The sequence below is a fragment of the Brassica napus genome, chromosome A9, assembly GCF_020379485.1.
Source record: "Brassica napus cultivar Da-Ae chromosome A9, Da-Ae, whole genome shotgun sequence".
Classification (NCBI taxonomy): domain Eukaryota; kingdom Viridiplantae; phylum Streptophyta; class Magnoliopsida; order Brassicales; family Brassicaceae; genus Brassica; species Brassica napus.
The window spans coordinates 38390434-38414933 of NC_063442.1; the positions used below are offsets into that span (position 1 = coordinate 38390434).

Sequence of the window (24500 nt, forward strand, 5' to 3'; positions counted from 1 at the left end):
ACTTAAAATAATATAATATCATAAAAAAATATAATACTCCGCAAAAGATTAAAATATGCATAAACTCATAAAAGTCAAAACTAAGAATAAAAAATATAAAATAAATATAATATAGTATAAATAAGTAATTTAATAATTAATTCGATAAATTGTTTTCAAAACTACCAAAATCAGTGAAGTAATATTCAAACGGAATAGATGAGTTTTTTAATTTTGTGGGTCAAAATTTTGATTGATAACATTTGTACTTGTTGAACTTGATATATGCACAAACAAACAATATGACCCAATACATAAATCAAATTACAAAACAAAACTTTGTTTTTTCTTTATGTTATTTTAATGCATAAAAATATTTTTGAATTAGAAAAATTGCATATGATAAAATCTGCACAAATTGAAATTCTAAGATAATCTCTAGTTGTATTTTTAATGATAAATATTTAATTTTAATAAAATATATTATTATAGAAATTTTGTAAACATAAAATAGTTGGGTTAATTGTTAATTTTTTATAAGTTGAAGGTACTAATAACAATTATTAACTAAATAAAAAAAAATGTTTTTGTTTGGAGTAAAAAATGGAGTAATACATTGGAGTAAAATCCAACTCTATTTTGGAGTTACACCATTTTGGAGTAAAATTTGGAGTAATACATTGGAGATGCTCTAAGTATTTATGCTATAGCAAGCTATTTTAAATAGAAACAATTAAATTATCAAATATATTTGAGGACGCAAAAATATATTTAGCATTGGACAGATGTTTATTTTTATCTCCTGTGCGGAAATTCAGCAGACGCAACACGGATAAGAAGACATAACATTGAATTAATTAATCTGAAATTATACGAAGATTGATTTGCAGAGTTGTTTTTGGGAGTAATATGTACACTTAAAATATCTCCAATCCACTTATATAAATTTTTTCTAAAGTAGAGATTGCTAATTTTTCTTCTATTTATAGAAAGAATAAATAGCATTCTTCTATATTTTACTTTATATTTAAAAATATCTATTACATTAACTATTATCTCTATTATGATTTTTAATGACACTTAGGAGGTGTATTGAATTAATAGTTTTAGAAAATTTTAGAATTTTGTTAAAATCTCATGTTATTGAATCAATGATTTTAAAAATTATTTCCAAATGAAGTGTTATTCAATATGAGATATGTGCAAAGTCATAGAACTTATTACTAAATCTCACTCATCAACTCTAAATCATAAATTTATATTAATTAACCCTAGAGTTATAAATATTTTTTTATTTTTCATTAAAAATGAGAATAAAAATAGTTAATGTAAATATGAAAAGTGGTACTATGAATATTATATTTTTGACAATTAACTATTATGCAACTGTACACAATACTTAGAGAATCTCCAAAAAGGAACTCTATTTTGAAGTTTTCAAAACTCTATATTTGAAGTTTCAATATGTTCTTCTCCAAAAGCAAAACTTCAAACTCAACTTTAAAACTATTTATATTTTATAATATGATCCTTGTATTTGTCATAACTAATTTGAATTTATAAAACTTTTGTAAATAACTAGCACATATATAAACATATTACAACAATATTAATTAATAAAATATTCTATTAAATATAAAAATTTAAATAAAAATAAATTAATATTAAACTCCAAACAAAATACCATATTATTTCATAAAATAATTTTCGTAATGCATATATGATCTATTAGTGTATTTTGAAGTAAAAATGACTCTCCACATTTTTACTTTGTAGATTACGAGCTAAAAGTTGTTGAAATCGGGTAATATTGATACTTGTAAATATATTATATTGGAACAAGAAAATAAAAAAAAAACATAAAATATTGCTAAAAGACTAATTTCTTTCAATGATATTAATACTTGTGAATATATTCAATATAAACAAGAAATAATTGTACGAAAAAGACATAAAAACAACAACAACCATCTTTAGTTACAAAAAAAAAAATTTGGATAATATTTGAAAGTTTGAAGGTTCCGGATCAAACTTACATGACTATTAGTGTTGTTGTTATATTTAAATTTGTGTAATAGAGTTATGTCTTCATGTAATTTTTTAAAATCTTTTTGTTAAGTTTCTTTTTGTATATTATTGTTGTCTAAATTTAGCTTTAAATATTTTAAATTTTATTTTAAAGTTCTATTTAATTTTATATGTAAAATTTAAAATATTTATGAGATATAATTTTTTTAAGGATTAAAACAATAAACAAGAAAATATTTATGAATCATAAAGGTGAAGTATGATTATAGGGACCAAAATGCAAATAAAAATATGAAACTTCAAATTTGAAGTTTTGAGTAGTGAAACTTCAAATATAGAGTTTCACTCCTCAAAACTTCAAATTTGAACAAGACACTCCTCTATAAGAGCATCTCTAAAAGACACTCTATAACTTCAAATATGAAGTTTTTTACTCTCCAAAAAGAAACTTCAAAACTTCAAATTTAAAGTTTTGAGGAGTGAAACTCTATATTTGGAGTTTCACTCCTCTTAAGAGCATCTCCAAAAAGGAACTCTATTTTGAAGTTTCCAAAACTCTATATTTGAAGTTTCAATGTGTTCTTCTCCAAAAGTAAAACTTTAAACCTAACTTCAAAACTATTTATATTTTACACTATGGTCCTTATATTTGTCATAGTTAATGTAAATTCTTAAAACTTCTATAAATAACTAGTATATATATATATATATAAATATTACAGAAATATTAATTAAAAAATCTTACACTAATAAACATTTTAATAAGTTTTTATTATGGTTTTTTTGTAATATATTTGTTGTTTAATCCTAGTTTTAAAATATTGTAAATCTTGTTTTAAAATTTTTATTTAATTTCATGTGTAAAACTTAAATTTATAAAACAAATTTGAAATATATATGAGATATAAAAGTTATAAAGATTAAAACAATAAACAAAAATATATTTAAGAATTATAAATATGATGTATAATTGTAAGGACCAAAATGCAAATAAAAAGATGAAACTTTAAATTTGAAGTTTTGAAAAGTGAAACTCTATATTTGGAGTTTCACTCTTCAAAACTTCAAATTTGAAGTTTTGAAGTTTCTTTTTGGAGAGCAAAAAACTCTATATTTAGAGTTATAGAGTTTCTTTTGGAGATGCTCTAAGAGTAAGATACTCATAGAGTTTCACTTCTCTTAGAGCATCTTCAAAAGACACTCTATAACTTCAAATATGAAGTTTTTTTCTCTCCAAAAAGAAACTTCAAAACTTCAAATTTGAAGTTTTGAGGAGTGAACTCTATATTTGAAGTTTCACTACTCAAAACTTCAAATTTGAAGTTTCATATTTTTATTTGCATTTTGGTTCATATAATTATACATCACATTTATGATTCATAAATATTTTCTTGTTTATTATTTTAATCCTTATAAAAATTATATCTCATAAATATTTTAAGTTTTTTTACACATAAATTTAAATAAAACTTTAAAATAAGATTTAAAATATTTAAAACTAGATTTAGATAACAAAAATATACAAAAGAAATTAAAAAAAAAACTTTTTTAAAAATTACATGAAGACATAACTATTATACATATTTAAATATTGCAACAACAGTAATAGTCAGGTAAGTTTGATCCGGAACCTTCAAAATTTCCAAATATTGTCCAATTTTTTTTTGTGTAACTGAAGATAGTTGTTGTTGTTGATGATGTCTTTTCGTACAATTCTTTCTTATTCATATTGAATATATTCACGAGTATTAATATCATCAATAAATTTAGTCTTTTAGCAATATTTTATGTTTTTCTTTTACTTTCTTATTCTCAGCTAATGTATTTACAAGTATTAATATCACATGATTTCAACAATTTTTATCTCTAATCTACAAATTAAAAATGAGGAGAGCCATTTTTACTTCGAGATGCACTAGTAGATCATATATACATTATGAAACTCAATTTAAGGAATAATATGATATTTTGTTTGAAGTTTAATATTAATTAAGTTTTTTGTTTAAAATTTTATATTTTAATATAATATTTTATTAATTATTATTGTTGTAATATGTTTATACATGTGCTAGTTATTTATAATTTTTTTATGAATTCAAATTAGTTATGACAAATATAAGGACCATATTATAAAATACAAATAGTTTTGAAGTTGAATTTGAAGTTTTGCTTTTGGAGAAGAACACTTTTAAATTTCAAATATAAAGTTTTGGAAACTTCAAAATAGAGTTTTTTTTTGGAGATGCTCTTAGGACATCTCCAACCCCACTCCATATTTTACTCCAAAATTGAAAAAATGGAGTGGAAAATGGAGTAATGAACAAAAAATAAAAAGATTACTCCATTTATAGAGTAATGCTTTTATTTTTTGTTCATCACTCCATTTCCCACTCTATTTTTTTCATTTTGGAGTAAAATATGGAGTGGGGTTGGAGATGCTCTTAAGAGACTGAAAACAATCATAGCACAGACCTGACCAACAACTCCGTTAAGATGCAAATTTTTACTCGTTTAAACGTTAAAAGCCTGCATAATTGTATATAAACAAAATTTATGAGATAATAAATCCAACTCAACAGCGACTGTCATAATTGCAAACATATACGATCTAAAACCCATGGGGATTCACTGATTAACGAGCCTGCTGCCGCCTGGAGGTTGACTGTATAAACACATTGGCCAGTGGCAGTCCCATATTCACAATGTTTATTTTTACGTTTGATATACTGTATATAATTATGACAAAACCATTAGCTTGGACTTTATGTCTCATGGGCTGTTTTTTGACAAAATATAATTATGGGCTTCTTGTTTAGTTATTTATTAAAAGGTTGATTAAACAGTCCGAGATTTTTAGCAAAAGTCTTACCCCGCCTCTGATTTGGTGGAATAGATCGGCAAGCGCATCCGAGACATTCACCAGCTGGATGCCTCCTTTATGGAGCTTATGAATCTCACCTGAAGTTATAAAAATATAAAGTAAAATCTAAGAAACAAATTAATTTTTAAAATAAAGTCAAAAGTTGAATAAAATCGTTAAAACTGGAAAAGTAAATAAAAGTTTAAAACTAAACTGACAAGGTAAAACTTAAATTAAATGTTAAAAATTATAAAGATAAGGTCAAAATTAAAGAAATAAGGTTAAAAATTAAATCTATCTAATACTAAAAGGGTTATATGAGGAGTAGGGAGGCTGTCCACGTCAGCAATTAATTCAAACCAATAAAAACACTTTATTCTGCCACGTCATAACTGCCTCAAGTCGACAAGTATAAAAATCTGATAACATCTCTGGGCCAATAATAATTTTCAGTGGCCCACTTGAACCCCATCTCAGAAAAACCTAAACTCTAAGAGCATCATTATCCCACAACTCCATTAAGGGTCTCTTGAGATAAAATTAATAATATTTAAGACATAAAGGTGTTAAAGAGACTTTGTCAAGAACCTTGAGTTTTTGATGTCTGCATTGCAAGTCTCTTGCTTTGGAGTTCTTGAAAATAAAATAATATTAAATATTTATTTAAAAACTTATATTTTTTAGTAAATAAAAGACAACATATTAAACATAGATTTTAAATTAAAAACATGAAAACAAAGGTTATTAAAATGAACGAGAATTATTTGAAATAAGCAGGAGAGCTCAGTTGTTGTTTTCACCACCTCCAAATCTACGCCATATGTGTTCAACCAAATCATCTTTCAGTTGTTGATGCTTTTGTGTATCACGAATTCTTGTTCGAACACCCATCATATTTGCGATATTTGAAGGGATATCTGTAGAATACGTGAGATCAACATGTGAACTTCCTTGGTCTTCTCCTTGTTGGAACCCTCGAACAACAAATTGTGTGTAACCATCTCTTTCGTTTTCTACGATCATATTATGGAGTATGATACATGCTCTCATAATCTTCCCAATTTTGGTTTTATCCCAACTCCTCGCAGGATTTTTAATAATGCCAAAACGAGCTTGCAAGACTCCAAAAGCCCGCTCTACATCTTTTCGGGCAGCTTCTTGATGCTGAGCAAATAAAACTGCTTGCGGCCCTTGTGGTATACGAATAGATTGGATAAAAGTTGACCATTTCGGATAAATACCATCGGTGAGATAGTAAGCCATATTATACTGATGTTCGTTGACAGAGAAAGTGACTTTCGGAGCTTGACCATTTATTATGTCATCAAAAACTGGTGAACGATCAAGAACATTGATATCATTTAACGTACCTGGAGGTCCAAAAAACGCATGCCATATCCAGAGATCATATGAAGCAACCGCCTCTAAAACGATTGTTGGTTTACCTGAACCACGAGCATATTGCCCTTTCCAAGCGGTGGGACAATTCTTCCACTCCCAATGCATACAATCGATGCTTCCTATCATCCCGGGAAAGCCACGATACTCTCCAATATCAAGTAGACGTTGAAGATCAGCTGGTGTTGGTTTTCTTAGGTATTCTTCGCCGAACAAATATATTATTCCTTCCACGAAATTTTCTACACATAACCGAGTTGTTGTTTCACCGAGCCGGAGGTATTCGTCGACGGTATCAGCTGCAGAACCATATGCCAAGACACGAATGGCGGCGGTACACTTTTGAAGTGGAGAGAGACTATTCCTTCCGAGACCATCTTTTGTTTCCCGAAAATATTGAACTTCGTTGGAGAGTCGATCCACAATGTGCATGAATAATGGCTTGTTCATTCTAAAACGTCGTCGGAATAAATTAGGAGGATACGTTGGATCCTTGCTTGTGTTAAGCCAGGAGCTGATGAGCACCATATCTTCTACAGGCGTCCACATCCTGCGTTCCTTACGCTCTGCGGTAGTATCTTGAGGGACGCTTGAAGCTTCAGCTCTTTGAGTCCCAAAGACAGGGACTTGCGATGAAGAACCAAAGACACCATGTTGACTCGTAAGGAGATCAACATAGTTAGTACTCTGCCGGTATGGATCGGAATCCATCCCCGAGAACGTCACAAAAAGATAGAAAGAAAATAAGAAGAAAAAGAATACGGACAGAAAGATAGAAGGAAGAGAAGAAGAAGCTGAGACAGAAGAGAGAAAGCGAAGACACTATCTTAAATAGATGAAGAAGATTTTGGAGTTGACATCAACCTAACACATTTATCACACTTCAACCACGCTTTCTATCTAACCATCAACCTAGCCATTACACCTATTTATTACTAACTCAACCATAATATATCACTAAGCAGAACATTAACTACCTAACTCCACATCAAGGCGCTCATTAAATTGGACATACGTAGACATTTACCTGTATTGCTCTGCTTTGCACTCTTCTGCTTTGAGGTTCCTTCCTCTTGCACCGTGGATCGTTGAGATTGAAAACATACAAACAGAGAAACCGGAAGTCAGAGACTACTAACTTGATCAACAATGTATTTGAGAAACCCACACACTCAAACAACAAGTCAGAACTTATACAAAACGATTTTATCAGTGATTTTTGAACATATCAAATTTGATCCATCCATACAACAAATCGATTTTGATCCATGAAAAATTAAAAAAAAATTCAGAACATGAGACAACAGAAGCTTTACCTTCGATTCGAGGAGAGTCACTGTGAGAGAGCTCCGTCGCCACCGACATACAGCTTTATCGCCATCGAGGAGAGCTCTGTCGCCGTCGAGGAGAGCTCCCGCACCGTAGAGGAGAGCTCCGGCGCCGTCGAGGAGAACCACCGAGAGAAGGATTCGACGAGAATCAACATGTAACAACCGATCATACCAACAAGAGGCTCAATCACATGCATAATCTATCAAATCGCCAAACATATCGCCTTCGTCGAGAGCTTGAGAGAGAGAGAGAGAGAGAGAGAGAGAGAGAAAGACAAGTTTGAGATGCGTTTAATGCGTAACCAAACCTCCAGCCTCTCGTTTGTTGACACGCGTCCACCAGGAGGCGTTCCTTCACGAGACGACAAAACACACGTCTCTTGCGTTTTCTTCTTTTTTTAATTTTCTTTTAATCTAAAAAAAAAGGAAGAGACGGGTTTAATTAACCGCGATAAAGATGCTCTAATAACAAACAATAATTATCCGTCAATTTTTTTTCTTCGTCGTTTGGAGGACTCACTGCAATTCACCGTTATCACACACAACCCACACTTCCTCATTCAATTATTTTCTTAACTCATTCCTTGATGGTTTCGTTTCAACTTCCTCTGTTTCTCCTCCTTTATAATTGAATGACGGCGACGTAGTTCACCTTAAAGTAGGCCAGATTCTTCCGGATCCGTGACAAAGCGTCGGTGAGGGATTCAGGTCGCGCCATGGAGCTCCGATCGACGAGCTCTGCCAATGGGCGGCGTTGTGATAAGCCGTCGCGGATCGAGGTGGATAGGCGTGAGAAGAAGGTATGGAAGGCGGGAGTGTTGATTGGTGGCTGAGATTGAACAGCTTGCTGATTGGTGACAGGGAGCAGTGGTGGAGTGGACATGGCGGTGGCGCGTGAGGTTAGGTACGACTGATTTGGGCGAGAGGTTTGGATCTTAAGATTGGAAAACAAAGAAGTGCAACTGGTGGATCAGATCTGAGAGAGAAGCCATGAAAGAAGAATAGAAGAGAGGTGGTGAATGTGAGCGTGCGAGGAAAGGGTGTGATGAGGATGATGTCTGTGTGAGAGAGAGAAAAAAAAGCCAAAGAGTGTTCTGTCTCAATACATAAGGTTGCGCCGGCCAATACCTTCAAGTCACGGGTTCGACATTTCCGTTTGCTTTTTTTTTGGAGATCCTTATACCTTTGTTAATCAAACTAGACATGGCAAATTAAATACCAAACCAAATTACAAAAGTAAACCAAAAATATGAATAACTATTTTTTATATTTCTAACATCCAAAATATTTGGAGTTAAAAATCAAATGAATACTAAAAAATATAATTTAGATTTAAAACTATTTTAAAACTAAAATATTTAATTTACCTATTTTCAAATTATTTGGTGTATTTAAAATAATTGAAATAATCTGATTTATTTCTCTTTTTATTTGAACCATCCAAACTATTCAATATTTATAAAATATATCAAATATATCTAAATTATTATTTATGAAGTGATTTTTAATATTCGATCTCTCATGTTAAAAGTTAGAGTGACTAATATCTATGTTACTCTTAATAAATAATTAATACTATCTATTATGTTAGACATTGTCAAAAAATAAAAACAAATTTAAAAATAGAGAAAATGACTAGGATAGCATTAATTTTTTTTTTGTCACAAATATACCCTCTAAGAATAAAAATGACCAAAATAGCACTTAATTTTTCATCAAAAGAGATACATATACACTTATATCTCAATAGTAAATTAATTTAGACATTAGGGTTTAGAGTTAAGGGGTGGAGTTTAGGGTTTAGAGTTTAGAGTTTAGGTTTTAGGGTTTAGAGTTGGGGAATGGGGCTTTGGGGATAAGATTTCAAATTTTGAAAAATAAAAAAAATAAAATTTTCAAAAATAAAATGATATTTTGGTCATTTTAGTTTGTGAGAGCTATTTTTGTGACATAAATTTAGAAAGGTCATTTTTTGGAGATTCGTCCTTAAAAATAAAAATATAATTATTCTATATACTGTGTTATTATCAAGGTAAATCAAAGCTATAGAAAAACAAAAAAACTCTCCAAACATTTTTCTATTTTTTATTCATGTCTTAATAATTTTTTATATTACGTCTTCAAATTAATTCTTCCGCCAAAGTCTATCCTCATCAATTAATTCATAAACTGGAAAAACCGGTGTACAACATATAATAAAATCTTAATTTAAATAAACAATGAAATTTGATTTTTTCATAGCTAATCATCTAAAATTAAAATATTTAAAAGTATTTTCCGCGCGTAGCGCGGACAAAGACTCTAGTAGAAATAAGAAGAGTACAAAGAAAATATTGAAACAGAAAGTTGGTGGAGAAAAAAAAACTGAACGCAGGTTTTTAAGTTACAACAGCTTCGTGTTTTCTTCTTCTCTCTCTAGATCGCAATCTCCATGTCTGGTTAGAGCTTCCTTTCCTCAATCGTATCTTCACTTCCTACCGAATTTCTTTCTGGGTGAGTTTAAATCTCAAAAAACATTATGAATAGAGATTTTGGATTCGTCTGTAAGATGTGAATTAAATTGTCCTTTCGATTTCTCTAATTGAATTGTCCCCGCTTTGAGTTCGTGGAGTCCTTCGTTGTATATGTCACTTTCTTCCTTCCGATTAAGGTTCTAGTCCTAGTCCTATTTAATGGATCGCATTATCTCTCTCTTAGAGAGTTTCGGTAGAGACAAGATTAGTTTGTGTGTCCAGTTTGGTTTAGTAGATTACCCATTATATAGAACCGATAAAGCATATATTAGTATATGTATATTGGTTCTATATTTGAGTAGATTCTTTTAAATATGATAGGAATCAAATATAGCAATCGAATATACCCCTTAACATGTTTAACCTTTGTGCATCATAAGTCAAAGAGAATTAATATTTTATTTATTTTTTCTTAAACTACGACAGGAAACATCCTCTGTTCCTTTGTTCTTGTCTTCTCATGGCTTCTTCTACGGTGGATTCGAGCGTCTCCGATCTCTTCTCATCCGCTCCAGCTCTCCAGAGTAACCTCGGGATCTTGTCTCCTGATCAGGTTTGTGTTGATATGTTCTGTGTTGCCACTTGTTATTATTTCCATTGTGATTCTTATGCTGCTGATCTGGTTCGGTTTGCAGATCGAATTGGCCAAGATCCTGTTGGAGAATGGTCAGAGTCATCTCTTCCTGCATTGGTCTGAGCCAGGAGTCTGTGACAATGAGAAACTAGGATTCTTCGATCAGGTTTTGTTTCTTGATCTTTGTTAATTAATTGATTACAACCAAAAAAAATTAATATTCATTTAGGAATAATTGTATTTTTTAGATTGCTCGCTTGAATTCAAGCTATCCAGGGGGCTTAGCAGCGTACATTAAGACTGCTAAAGAGCTTCTCGCTGATTCAAAGCTTGGGAAGAACCCATACGATGGTTTCTCTCCTTCTGTAAGTCGACTACATACAGTGTTATTGTTGTGTAATGGCTAGTGTGTTTTTTTTTTCTTTTTTGACAAACGATTCTTGTGGTCTTGCAGGTTCCTTCAGGTGAAAATCTTACTTTTGGTGATGAGAACTTCATCGAAATGGAGAAAAGAGGTGTCGTCGAAGCAAGGAAAGCTGCTTTTGTTCTTGTTGCTGGTGGGCTTGGTGAGCGTCTTGGTTACAATGGAATCAAGGTAAATATATGGAGACTTGTTTCATTGACAGGACATATTATAAGATTTACTGCTTTTTACAACGTGTTCACTCAAGTAATTCTACTTCTTATTCAATAATCCCATCCCTTTTGAGCTCTCGTATTATATGGCATGCTTTCCATCAATATTGCGACGTGGCATAAAACATTGAGGAACATAAAGGTGTACTTGACGCTTTAAGACATACTTGATCCAATTATGAATCCATTTCTTAGGTGGCACTTCCAAGGGAGACAACTACAGGGACCTGCTTTTTGCAGCACTACATTGAATCCATTTTGGCTCTCCAAGAAGCTAGCCACAAGGTCGCTTCTGGTATGTTTCTATTACTTTCTTTGACACAATATTAGCACGTTATGCATACCCATTTTCCTCGAACATAAGTGACAAAATAAGTAACAGTTTGTATACATATCTCTCATCTCTAATCGTACTTGTACCTTTCGCGTGGCAGATGGAAGTCAGACGGATATTCCTTTCATTATCATGACATCTGATGATACACATTCACGCACACAAGATCTGTTAGAGTTAAACTCTTATTTTGGGATGAAATCTACTCAAGTACATCTCTTAAAGCAGGTAAATGGTCAACTACTAAGATCCTTGAAAATATTTTTTTTAAAACGTAAAAATTTCTTGAAAAATATTTTTTTTTGTAGGAAAAAGTTGCATGTCTTGATGACAATGATGCTAGACTTGCGTTAGACTCTAACAACAAATACAAGATCCAGGTACCATATCACTATATGTTTGTTGTTAATGTTTCCAAAATCTACCACAATATTTGCAAGTTAAACTCTCGGATTCTTGTCAATCCACAGACAAAGCCGCATGGTCATGGCGATGTACATTCACTTCTTTATTCAAGTGGTCTTCTTGATAAATGGTATTTTCTTCTATCAAATATTTCCTCTAATATATATAAAAATAAATTGTCTGCCTACAAATTTTATCCTGTTTTATTTTTTTGCAATTTCAGGCTTGATGCTGGTCTAAAATGGGTTTTGTTTTTCCAAGATACAAATGGACTTCTCTTCAATGTTAGTAGCAGCTACCCAACTCTTGTGTGGTAATTCTTAAGTATTCAAATATAATTCTGATTGGGAAATTTATAATTCCTTGGTACAGGCAATTCCAGCTTCTTTGGGTGTGAGTGCTACCAAACAATATCATGTTAACTCTCTGGCTGTTCCCCGCAAGGCGAAAGAAGCTATTGGAGGAATCACTAAACTTACCCATGCTGATGGTAAAAAACTATACTGAATATCAAATATACAGTCTAATACATTTTTTATTTTTGATAATTGAGAATTATTGGTACAAATATTTCCAGGCAGAGCTATGGTGATCAATGTAGAGTACAACCAACTTGATCCTCTACTTAGGGCATCTGGATTCCCTGATGGGGATGTTAATTGTGAGACAGGCTATTCCCCTTTCCCTGGAAATATTAATCAAGTGAGTTACCTTCTACTTCATGAGCCTATACTTTAGCTTTGACTAGGAAGATTTTCAAGTTTCTTGATGTTTTGTATATGATGTTTTTTTTAATATGCAGTTAATTCTTGAACTTGGTTCATACAAAGAAGAGTTGCAAAAAACTGGAGGGGCCATTAAGGAGTTTGTTAATCCAAAGTAACTCTTCTTCTTCTATTGTTGTTAGCAGAAATTGGATTCTAGGCTTTGACATCTATTTTTCTGGGATTCTGTAATTAGATACAAGGATAGTACCAAAACGTCATTTAAGTCTTCAACTCGTCTAGAGTGTATGATGCAAGATTATCCAAAGACATTGCCTTCAACAGCAAGGGTTGGATTCACGGTAATTGCTACTACTCTAGAGTAGAACAAGTACTTGTAATTATGCATATGCTTGTTGTGACAATGTTTCCCTCTTGTAGGTGATGGATATATGGCTTGCTTATGCACCCGTTAAGAATAACCCCGAGGACGCTGCTAAGGTTAAATGATTAATGAAGCTCATTTCTTTAAACTTTCTTGAGACTAATCAACTTGTTAATATCATTTTCTCTGTTAAATATGAATGAAGGTACCAAAAGGAAACCCATACCACAGTGCAACTTCTGGAGAAATGGCTATTTATCGTGCTAACAGCCGTATTCTTCAAAAGGTAAATTAAGTGTTTTTACATATGCCTCTAGAGACGCTTGATTTGAGCCAAAAATATCTTAATTAGTCTTCTCCATGATGGTTTATAGTCCCTAAAGAATCTTTATTTTTTTCTTTGGTTTACTAACTCCCTAGGCTGGTGTCAAAGTGGAAGAGCCTGTGAAGCAGGTCTTGAACGGCCAAGAAGTTGAAGTATGGTCTCGTATCACATGGAAACCTAAATGGGGAATGATCTTCTCTGACATCAAAACAAAAGTCAGTGGGAACTGCGAGATATCTCAAAAATCCACTATGGCTATTACGGGTCGTAATGTGTTCATTGATAACCTCTCCTTGGACGGTGCACTTATTGTGGATTCCATTGATGATGCAGAGGTATGTTAAAAGTCCCATTGTCATCTCTTTGGTTATAGGATCATGTAAAGAGACTTATGGCATCATGTGAAAAAACAGGTAAAACTTGGAGGTTCGATCAAGAACAATGGTTGGACCATGGAAACCGTAGACTACAAGGACACGTCGGTTCCAGAGGAAATAAGAATCAGAGGTTTTAGATTCAACAAAGTGGAGCAACTCGAAAAGAAGTTCAATCAACCTGGGAAATTTTCTCTGGAGGATTAAAAGTTAGCAAAAATTTGGAAATTACCAAATGATCTATTTGTCCTTCTGTCGCACTTTTCATTCATCCAACGAGACATGTTTTTCTTTATGACATTTATTACTTTAATCTTTCATTAATGCCTTAATGATATTAAATGTATTTGATTTTCTGGTCTTATGAAACATACTGGCGGTTTTTTACTTTCTGTGTGTGTTTATAAATATGTATGAGTATTATAAGGTAGCTACAAAAATAGAACAAGAAGCTCGGAGAACCATTGATAAACAAGAAGCTGTCAAGTGAGTACTGAGATATGCATGAGACTTCATAACATCTAGAGGAAATTTTGTGAGATGGGATTACAACATGTTGTTGCTCTATCAGAGACATCAGGCAGAGATCTTGACAAAAACATTCCCAAGTGGTAAATACAATGAAGCACTGAATGTACTACTGAAAGCTCCAAGAAGCCGAGTTTGCAGTGATGTGACAACTGACAAGTAGCAATGGAATGTTCGATTTCAAAGATTATGGTAGAGGTTTTTGAGGTGAAGTTCTCTGATTCTTCACTTGAAGATAGAAGCGTAACATGAGCGTAGGCGTGACAAACAAACACTCTAATCCATCCAAAGGTTCAAGCTAAGAAAATTGAAACTCAAAAGGCACGTGAGCAGCTGAGCAGATGGAGTGGGAAACAATATTCTTTTTGTGTTTCCTCTTGTGTATTCCATGAGATTACTGGTATAGTGGTATGGTATAAAACCAGAATGGCAGAACATCATCTCTTTCTGTATTTTGGATGTTAATTTCGCTAACGCCATCTCACTTTTGCTTCTTAGCTAGAAAATATAATAGAACACGAGAAAGGAGTGAATCCCAAAATGACAGCAACTTGGACTTGTCAAAAGTACACAAATCCTTACTTCTTATGTAACAATCCAAAAACCCAAGCCCAAACTTTTTTCGAGTATAAAGGGAAGTCCGTCAAGTCTATGGTCTGTTAAAGTCAAACCTATAATTTTTTTCTAATAAATAAAAGCTTATTTTCCATGTTTTCACATCAGAAAAATCAGAATTAATTCTAGCAGAGATTTCCAGTTCTCTTCTTACGTCTTGTATCATGTTTGGTGTGGGAATTAGGGTGTTAGAGTTATTGTTATTAGGTTGATAGATCACAACAGATGTCTAAGAGAAGCTCTAATCCATGCCGCCTCCTTCAACCTTACTCAAATATGTTTCAGAATAGACTCTCAAGTGCTCGTCAGAACAATCACCACGGGAAGAAAATCTTCAGACTTCTTTGGAGTACCCTTTGGACGTCGACTCTCTGATTCTCTCTTCGACATTACCCTTTTTTCTTTGTTGTTTCAATTTTATTTCCCGGATTAGCAACGGCCAGCATACATTATTGCTAAAGCCTGCTTATCTTTGTATTTGGGTCCTGATCCATAAATCTATTTCTGAATTAATATTAATGGGTCGATCAAAAAAAAAAATCAGAACAGATGTAACCAAAATGATAAATATAGTTTAATAACATAGATCGTCGAATCAACTTTAAAAAAAAAAAAAAAATCCACAGTATACTGCTACAAACCCTACAGTCTATCCAAAGATTTTGGGCCGGATATTTCAGTGACCTATGTCCAATACTTATAATGGGAACGCGTATATGAATCTTGTAATATTTTTTATTACAACAACAAAATGCTAAAGTTTATTAGTTAGGTGGAAATATATGTTTCTGAAAATTTTAGTTATATGATCAACAATTTCCTTCAACGATTTGAAGAAAAGTTATAAATGATAAAAGGAATAGATGGACCAGTCCGAATCTAAGTTCTCTTGCAAAAGGTTGTATTGAGGAGACCAAGTTTCAGTTGTAGTATTAAACTAAACCAAGGTACGTAAGTCATCAATCCAATTAAATAAACCCACGTCAGCTTTTATCCCGCGAAAAGAAGATACGAGTCACACGTGATGTTTGTTGTTCCTTCGTTCTTATTTCTTAAAAAACGCGGGTTTGCTCCATTTGCCGCATCAATACGACCAAGTCGCTTTTTTAGGCTTCTTTTTAATTGTTTTTTTCTTTCATGGAGGGTTTCTCTCTTTGCTGTCTTTTGATACCTTTTCAATATTCTCTACGTTTCATATATGCCTTATTTTAGAATACATACGCCTCTACATACACATATACACAATTCTGTATATAAAACAAGAAATAACGCCTGCTTCACACATTATCAATACCTGAAATAAACAAAAAGGAGATTCGATCAAAAAACCAAAAAACAACAAAAGGAGAACCCCAAATAAAGAGAAAACCTGCGGAACAAATTCTCAAATCATCAATGGCCAAGAAAGTGAGAAAGCTTCACGTATCGGTGAAGCCGGTGCGGCTCCACGGTTTACCGGTTGTTCTCGGAGGGGAAACGGCAGCAAAGAATGTTTTTGCGATGGTGGAGTTGAAATGGAAAGGACCGGTCTCTGGTTTCGGATTGGGGCTCGTCCCTTTCTATCGGTCAAACCGACCCCTCAACCACACGACCTCTAAACCGATTGCTTTGGGCGCAAGCCATGTGGAATGGGAGGATGAGTTCGAACGGGTTTGTTGCATTGTTGGCCCGTGGAACCTTTCCTTCACTGTCTTTTACGTGAGTTTTCTTTAATTATCTTTGCGCATAATCAATCTAATTACGTTAACATTTCAATTAACATGGTATAATCCTTGGGGTTATTAGGGGGAGACTATAGACGCGAAAAACAAAAAGGCTATCGTCGGAAAAGCGTCGCTGGATTTGGCGGAGTTACCTTCGAAACTTGAATCAACGGTGGAGAGAAAGCTTTCGATTAGGTCAAAGGGTTTACTTTGGAAGGAAGCAACCCTTGTGGTAAGCTGGTCAATTAAAATTTTAATCACATTTTAAAATTAATCAAAAGCCATTACCAGTTTGAATTGTTCTTTGTTCTCATTGGATATATAATATAATACTCACGGAAACATCAGGGAAAGCTTACATTTAATTAGTCAAATTCCTTTTTATTCAAAGAAGTCCGAAATAAATTATTAAGGTAATCTTAATCCTTAATTAATTAAGACACGCGGTTGTTTATTTAAATCAGGTCAACGTGACTTTTTCTGAAGTAAGAACCGAACCGGACGACTTTACCCAACTCGGTCCGGTAACGGTTGACTCAGCGATTACGACGAATATGCCAAGTCGTCGCGGCGGCGTGGATTTCGATTCCTATTCCTCACCGGCCACCGCTTCAAATTCCGGCGGAGTCAGCCCAATTTTAGGAACGGGGTCAAATTCAAGCCCGGAGAACCAATCTGAACCGGGTCATAAAGCCGGGTTTAACTGGTGGAAGAGACGACGGTTAAGCTTTTCCATGACCTGGAGAAGAGAACCGGTAATCATTTCGGTTTAGCAAATTTAAAACACCTAATTTGATTTTGTACCTTAACCGGAACCGGTTTATTTATTTTTTTGCAGAGAGAGGAAGAAAGTACAACAAAGACACCGTCGGCGACGGAATCAGAAAAGCCGGCGACGGAGTTATCGATCGAGCCGAACAGATGGGTGGCGAAGGATCTATCGAGCCGGGACGGAAAATCGAAGCTGAGATCGGAAGTCTACACGGCGTCGATCGATCAGAGAAGCGAACAAGCCGGCGGAGAAGCAGCCTGCGCGGCGGTTGCGGTGGTGGTTGCTCACTGGTTCCAAGCGAATCCTCGGCTAATCAATCCCTCGGAAACGGAATTCGATTCGCTGATCACGCAAGGATCTTCCTTATGGCAATCCCTCTCCGACGAAGAGTCTTATCTGACGCTGTTCCCTGACAGACATTTCGATCTGGAGACGGTCGTATCCGCCAAGCTACGGCCGGTTAAGGTTTGTACCGATAAATCGTTTACCGGGTTTTTCTCCCCGGAGAGGTTCGCTTCGCTGGAGGGTTTAATGTCGTTTGATCAGATCTGGGACGAAGTGGAGAAAGAGGTAAGGGCTGCGTCGGAGATTGGGGAGGCTAGGGTTTATATTATGAGCTGGAATGATCATTTCTTTGTGGTGAAAGGAGATATAGAAGGGTATTGTGTGATTGATTCGTTAGGGGAGAGACTGTTCGAAGGTTGCAAGCAGGCGTACATTCTCAAGTTTGATGACTCGAGTTTGATGTATGAGGAAGAGAAATTGGTTTGTAAAGGTAAAGAGTGTTGCAGAGAGTATATAAAGAGGTTTCTTGCGGCGATTCCCGTGGCGGAGTTGGCGGCAAAGGAGGAGAAAGGGGATGCTGATGTGTCTCTTCTTCATGAGAAACTTCAGATTGATTTGCATCATATTATGTTGATTGGTGACTAGAGATTTGTTGTTCTCTTTGGTTAGTGTAGATTTGTTAGGATTGTGAGATTAGAGAGAGAGAATATTTTGTACATATGGTTCGTTATAATTCTCAGCTTAAGTGTGTTGGGGAAAAAAACTATAATTAAGAAGTTTCCATTTGTCTTTGGTGTTGGTAACTAGAATCCAAACATGGTTTCTACTTTTTGTCTTGTTTGGAGTAATGAAAGGTAGAACAGAGAAAGGATTTTGGGACGAGAAGCAAAACAAAGTGTAGCTTAGGTTTTATGTTCTTCATTATATTCAGATGGAAGTGTTGAAGCTCTTATTGTAGAGTGTAGAATCCGTGAAAGTTGGGTTCATGGTAAAATCATTCATGTTTGATAAGATATGACATTTTAATGCATATATGTCATGGCTGGATCTTTGGTTGGTTGAATGGTGTGTTTGGTCGACTTCAGGGTTCAGTGACTGATTTGATAGCCGCATCAGTATAGGACAATAGTAGGAATCCTTCAATATCTCTTACTGTTAACAAACTATATCAGTTCATGTATCAACCTACAATCAATTGACTTCTAAGATATCATTGGCATTGGCACGCCCTCAAAGCCCCGGCTGTGGCTTCATATAAGGATGTAGCTCAAGATCTGGCTATGGCTAAAGCTCAGGCTTTAGTTCTGCATCGTGAACTCAGCTGGCTTTAGTTGGACCTAAGCACAACACTGGCTCAAGTCAGTTTGCATGGAGATGGCTCCTCTCGATGTTGTATTAGAAACAAATAGCAGCATTTCAGTTCTTTCTGACCCATATATATGTGGGCAGGGAACTCTTGCTCTAGTTGTGAAACTAGAGTTTCTGGCCAAACAGCTTGTTACGTCTATGTGACTAATTTTTGTTTTTGTGAATTCTTTGTTCTTTTATGCACTGAAAGATGTAGATTCATTCATACAATATATAGCTATTTAGCTAACGTAAAATGTCTCAACGGACCATAGAATTAGGGCCGACCCTGAATAGAAGCTGATGAAACATATGTTTCAGTATCAGTATCGACCAACACTAAATATTTTCGGGGACCAATGTATCTTAACATATGTATTCTGTAGTTCTACTAGTAAAGACATAATATAGATACCCTATTGAGCTGTGTTTAAATTTCCAGAGAAGATAGAAACTTTGCATATATGCTTTCCGGATTTCAAGATTACTCATATCCCACGAGAGTAAAATCGGACTTCTGATTTTTTAGCTAGGACGGCAAGATCATTCCATAGAGAACTCATTTTGTTGGTTGTTCTATTCTGGTTTGGTTACCCAGAGTAATAGAATAACCTTTCGTTGTAAAAAAAAAAAAAAAACCTCCTAAACTTAGTTTTTAGTATTTTTCATGTTTTTTGTAAAACAGTACGGCAAAAAAAAAATTCTTGCTTGTGGACCGAAATATATCATGCCCGACTCTGCATATAATGATGTTATTCTGGCATTATATTTTCTATAACATACCTTGACGAAAGGAGGAATATATTATTGTCTTGCAAACTAAATTTTTATTTCAATCAAATTTTGATGTTCATAAACAAGATGGACAACTGAAAGTGCACAGCCCAATCCTTCCCAAAATTAGTCAAACAATATTATATAGTACGCATCACATGATTGTCGGGCGGTGATATTCATTTATCCCGAAAAGTGACCTGGTTATATAAAAATGAGACACCCTGACGTGAGTTGGGCATGAAGAGACTCCAGCTTTCTTTGCCCATAATTTAAACGACTGATCGTTGATACAAAAGGGTCACATCCTAGCTGTCAATATATAATAACCTCATTGGGTCACCTACTTTTTGGTCTAACAGAGACTTCCATATGCATCTCGTAATTCATAAGAAAGCAACAAATCTGTTTCACTTTCACCTAATAATTACAAAATTTGAACCAATGGCCTCAGACTTCAAAAGAGTTAGGATAACACACAACCCAAGACATAAACAAGTCCTATAGTGTTTTGCAAGTCAAACTGTAACTCTCAAACCACCAAAAATGTTCTTAAAAACATCAAATAAGATATCAAAATGTGTTAATACAAGATGGAATCAAGATTATTAAAAAGTGTAAGAGACAGAGATTTCATCGTTTGACGACAATCAGGGAATGCAATTAAAAAAAACACACGAGATCGAAGGTGAAAGACGAGTCATCTACACATATATGACACTGAGAGAGCAAAATAACAAAAAAAAAGAATGAATCATCAGTAAGGATTGTTGTAGTAATACCCCGTTGGTGGCGGAACAAGTGGCATTCCGTAAGGCATTCCACCTGGAACCGGACCCATGTTCATCTTCGCCAAACTAGCTTGACCTCTCATCCCTTCACGCTGGTATTGCTGCCAAAGCTGCTGCTCTTGACTCAACAGATACTGCTTCTTCTCCATCTCAGCCATTTGCACGTAAGAAGGAGGTGGAATGGTTAGCGAAGCCGCGAACGGGTCTTGGTTCACTTTCTCCACGGTCCCATCTGGTGCAGGTAAGGCCAGTACTCGAGTGTTGGCTTTACCCGGTAAAGGCAAAGCCACGCTGCTCGCACTTCCACCGGTTAACTGAGAAGTGCTCACGTGTTGTCTAACCACTCCTTGATCGTACATTCCGTTGAGCAGCAATGAATCAAACCCACCGCCCAAAGCGGCTGTCTGTTTCTCTAAGTTGCTAGCTGTTTCAACCAACGCCAGTTCCCAATCCGCTTTCCCTGGCTCAGCCGCAGGATTCTGCCAAGCTGAAGTCACTCCATCCGAAGGGAAAGCTTCCCATTGACTTCCCGGTGGACCGGCGAATAGAGCAAGCGCGAACTTGTTCCCTTGGTCATCACCAGTGACATCATTTTCCTTTAGATTAACTAAATCATCCGTGTATTGCGGTTTCGCCAGCTCAGGCTCAGGAGGAGGAGTGTAACTCTCAGGAGGAGGAAGCGCTTTGATCTCATTCATATCAGGCTCAGGCTCCTCTTCTTGAGCTACCAGCTCAGGAAGAGGAGCTTCAATCTCTTTCCTCTCAGGACTCTTTCCTCTCTTCGCTCTATCTCTCACAAACTCCTCCAACGTCTCCAACAACTTACTCGTAATCCTCTGAACTTCCGGATACTCAGAAGATCTCCCCACGCCCGTTTCCTTACACCAATCATAAAAAGCGATAAGCTCGTCAATCTGTTTAGCCGCACTAGCGTAAGCATCGAAGGCCTTGACGCAATCCGTGTACTCCATATCGAAAAACTTATCGAGCAGAACAGCTAACACCTCGCAGATATCAGCGTAGAGCTTAAAACTCTCCCTCACAATGGGGTACAACGCGATCAGCACCATCCTGCTGTTCTTAGCTAAACCGGTAGGTCTCAAGTTCAAGAACCGGTCCAGCAGCCTCTGTAGATGTCCCATCTTCCCGAATATCCTCTCCGGGGGCATTTCAGGTAACGGTGTAGCAGCTTTCTTCTCGTCTCTTCTTCCCATCTCAGTCACATCTCCGTAAGACCGAGTTCTCCTAGACACACCACCGTTCTCGTAATCATAAGATCTCTGAGGAGGAGATCGAAAACTACTACTTCCACTCTTCCTCTCGAACAAAGCTAACTCGAGCATCTGATCCAAATAACAAGCATAAGTCCTAACGAAAGCCGAATGGTCCCACGAGCTCGAATGCGCCTCGTCGCGGAAATGGGACATGTTGAGCATTCTCGTGCCACGTCGTCTCGTGGAGTGGAGGAGAATCTCTTCTTGGAAAAGAGGGTCTCCTTCGACGACGAGGCGGTGGACGAGGGTGAGGGCCTTGAGAGCGACGACCCAGTCGCGCGTTTTCCCCAGTCGCCGCGAGACGGAGGCGACGCAGGGGAGGACGTAGCCGCGGGAGAGGGAGGTCAGGTTTAGGATCTGGCGGATGTGCTTCTCGCTGGCGGGAACGTCGTCGTGGCTAGTGGCTTTCACGATGGCTACTTCGAGGTCTGGAGCCGTGTTGCTCGATACTTTGGCGATCCCGATGCTCGTCTGGTCCTTAACCGCTCCGATCGCTTTTCGAATACTCGGCGCCATCTCCCCCCCCAAAATCTGCATAACGTTTTTGTTTTTTTTTTGTTTTTTCACATATTTGAATTTTAACGGGAAAAAAACATTTGAATAAATGAAATTGTTTTTCTTTTGTATCGAGTTTTATTTTGTAAATTACCGTTGGGAGATTTCTTCGCTAGATCTACGGAGGAAGATTCTTCGTCTACGTCGGAAACGGAGTCGGATTGTTTTATTTGGTTCACGGGATTTTTAGATCTGTGAAAGAAGAGGAAGAAGAGATTCGACGAAGGGAGGAGTAGACAAAGGTGGTGGTGTCTGAAGAGAGAGAAAGAGGTGAATTTAAGACGAGACTCGGAGTTCGTGATGACGTGGACATAACAGAGCTGTTGATGTGGAGAGAGAGATGCGAATTTCTTTTTTATCGGTAACTGTCGGGAGATGTGTGCTTGTCGGAATGTAAAATGTTAATTGACAGGTTCTTTTTCGAAGTGGAGAATTATGTCTAGCTTTTTAAAATGTAGCTAAAAACAGAAAATATATTGTTCTTTTCTTAGAAGCAGAAAGTATTTACTTTCATTTCATTGACGGAATATTAAAGTGTGGAGATCAAAGTTCGCTGTTATAAAGAAAAGGAGATCAAAGTTCAATGACGTTCAAGACTGTTGGGCCCAAATCTAGACATGATCTGCGAAGACTATTAAAGAGGAGTAGATTCAGTCCAAAGCGTTGAGCACTAAGCATTGAGATTAGAGGTCGGGAAAGAAGCACGCGACTTCGGCTAAGAGGGTCTCCGGAGCTCGAGTAGAATCGAAGTACGAAGGCGAGGGGATGAGATCACATCATGAAAGAGTCAATGACATATTCGCCCAAAATCCCGGAAATCTTGCAAGTGGGAAAACTGTTCCGAAATTTCCGGGATAGCGACATGGAATTACACTGATTTTTTTAAGAGCTATTTAGCTCAATATCCATATTTAGCTCGGTAATTAGCTATTCATGCATAAAAAACTTGTATTTGCATATCTGGTTATCGAGGGGTAGCAAAATTACCTTTTAGTCCAAGCCAAGTGAGAGAGAGTTGCTAGAGGTCAGATTTGGGGTAGTGTAGTCATAGCTTGTGTCAGTTAGCGTGTCAGTTGGTGTCAGATTCAGATTGTGTGCAAGATACATTTGGTTAGTTACGTAGAGCTTTAGATGATTTTTTTTTTAATTTGATTCTTTGTTTTACTTTATTTCTAGATTCTTCTTGTTTCCTTGGTTTCTTAGTTTCTTGTGTCACAGTATTTCTCCGTTTGGTTCTTTGTTTCAGGATGAGATTTGGTTCATTCCTTCCTTGTTCACTGTGTTCTGGATTTTTCAATCTGAGTCAACTCTGCACTGCGTCACCTTCGTTGCTGGATCCACCGTCCATCACATCGCTTCACTCTGTGGGTGTTATGCTTTGGATTGGAGTTGGCGGCTTTCACCGTCGCGACTACCATTCCTCTTCAAAAGCTTGCTGACACAACAATGGTCAACTTTGGCTCTTTTGCATATCTTATCCCTCAGTTTTTCATAGTTTTGTTTCTCGAATTAATTCCTGATGTTTTGATTGCACATTTTAGACCACCTCACAATTGCACAAATGATCCCTGATCTCTGTATTACTTTTATTTTGACCCGAAACTTACTAAGTTGTAAAACTAACCTTGCGAATTCATCCCAAATTTTTGAATGTGCACTTTAGCCCTTCATAAATGAAATAATATATAAATGCATATATATACTTAAATGCATCCTAAAATGACTTAAATGAACTAAATGAGATGATAAATACCACTAAAATCGTAACATATCAAAGTATCACATATTTTGGTTTCGGCTAACATAATGATATGTTTGGCTATAACAAGTATTATCCAGATTAGCTTTATAATATCCGGTTTAGTTTCACGCGTACATATTACTTCATCTCTTATAATAATTCAACCCGAAAACATGATTTTTAATCCGGTTATAATATGCAATCATATTACAGATATAAAAACTATTCTCCGGCTATTACTATCATATTCAAAATTATTTATTTATTAT

The 24500-nt window shown here is 35.5% G+C and overlaps 3 protein-coding genes and 2 long non-coding RNA genes across 5 annotated transcripts; 3 read left to right on the forward strand and 2 right to left on the reverse strand.

Annotated features, from left to right (window-relative positions):
* Nucleotides 1-4495: 4495 nt before the first annotated feature.
* LOC111212845 lies at nt 4496-9222 on the reverse strand. The gene is made up of 4 exons (XR_007316632.1): nt 8117-9222; nt 7293-8010; nt 4877-4965; nt 4496-4733 (listed from the first exon to the last, which is right to left on the reverse strand). It is a non-coding gene; the product is annotated as an uncharacterized LOC111212845 (long non-coding RNA).
* Nucleotides 9223-9904: 682 nt separating this feature from the next.
* On the forward strand, nt 9905-14233 carry LOC106368564 (UDP-sugar pyrophosphorylase). Its single transcript, XM_013808565.3, has 18 exons — nt 9905-10089; nt 10536-10662; nt 10745-10849; nt 10932-11048; nt 11138-11278; nt 11515-11614; nt 11754-11881; nt 11962-12033; nt 12124-12188; nt 12282-12342; nt 12431-12548; nt 12636-12760; nt 12861-12937; nt 13019-13124; nt 13204-13263; nt 13353-13433; nt 13568-13807; nt 13886-14233. Exons 2-18 carry the CDS (start codon nt 10570-10572, stop codon nt 14051-14053), a joined length of 1857 nt encoding a protein of 618 aa, XP_013664019.2. The 5' UTR covers nt 9905-10089; nt 10536-10569; the 3' UTR covers nt 14054-14233.
* A 1902-nt stretch (nt 14234-16135) lies between these two features.
* Nucleotides 16136-18575, forward strand: LOC106368565. The gene is made up of 4 exons (XM_013808566.3): nt 16136-16687; nt 16775-16924; nt 17157-17447; nt 17531-18575. Exons 1-4 carry the CDS (start codon nt 16385-16387, stop codon nt 18392-18394), a joined length of 1608 nt encoding a protein of 535 aa, XP_013664020.1. The 5' UTR covers nt 16136-16384; the 3' UTR covers nt 18395-18575.
* A 1842-nt stretch (nt 18576-20417) lies between these two features.
* On the reverse strand, nt 20418-22745 carry LOC106368566 (putative clathrin assembly protein At2g25430). The gene is made up of 2 exons (XM_013808568.3): nt 22585-22745; nt 20418-22466 (listed from the first exon to the last, which is right to left on the reverse strand). Exon 2 carries the CDS (start codon nt 22449-22451, stop codon nt 20628-20630), a length of 1824 nt encoding a protein of 607 aa, XP_013664022.1. The 5' UTR covers nt 22452-22466; nt 22585-22745; the 3' UTR covers nt 20418-20627.
* A 656-nt stretch (nt 22746-23401) lies between these two features.
* On the forward strand, nt 23402-24141 carry LOC111200551. Its single transcript, XR_002654204.2, has 2 exons — nt 23402-23600; nt 23737-24141. It is a non-coding gene; the product is annotated as an uncharacterized LOC111200551 (long non-coding RNA).
* The last annotated feature ends 359 nt before the right edge of the window (nt 24142-24500 follow it).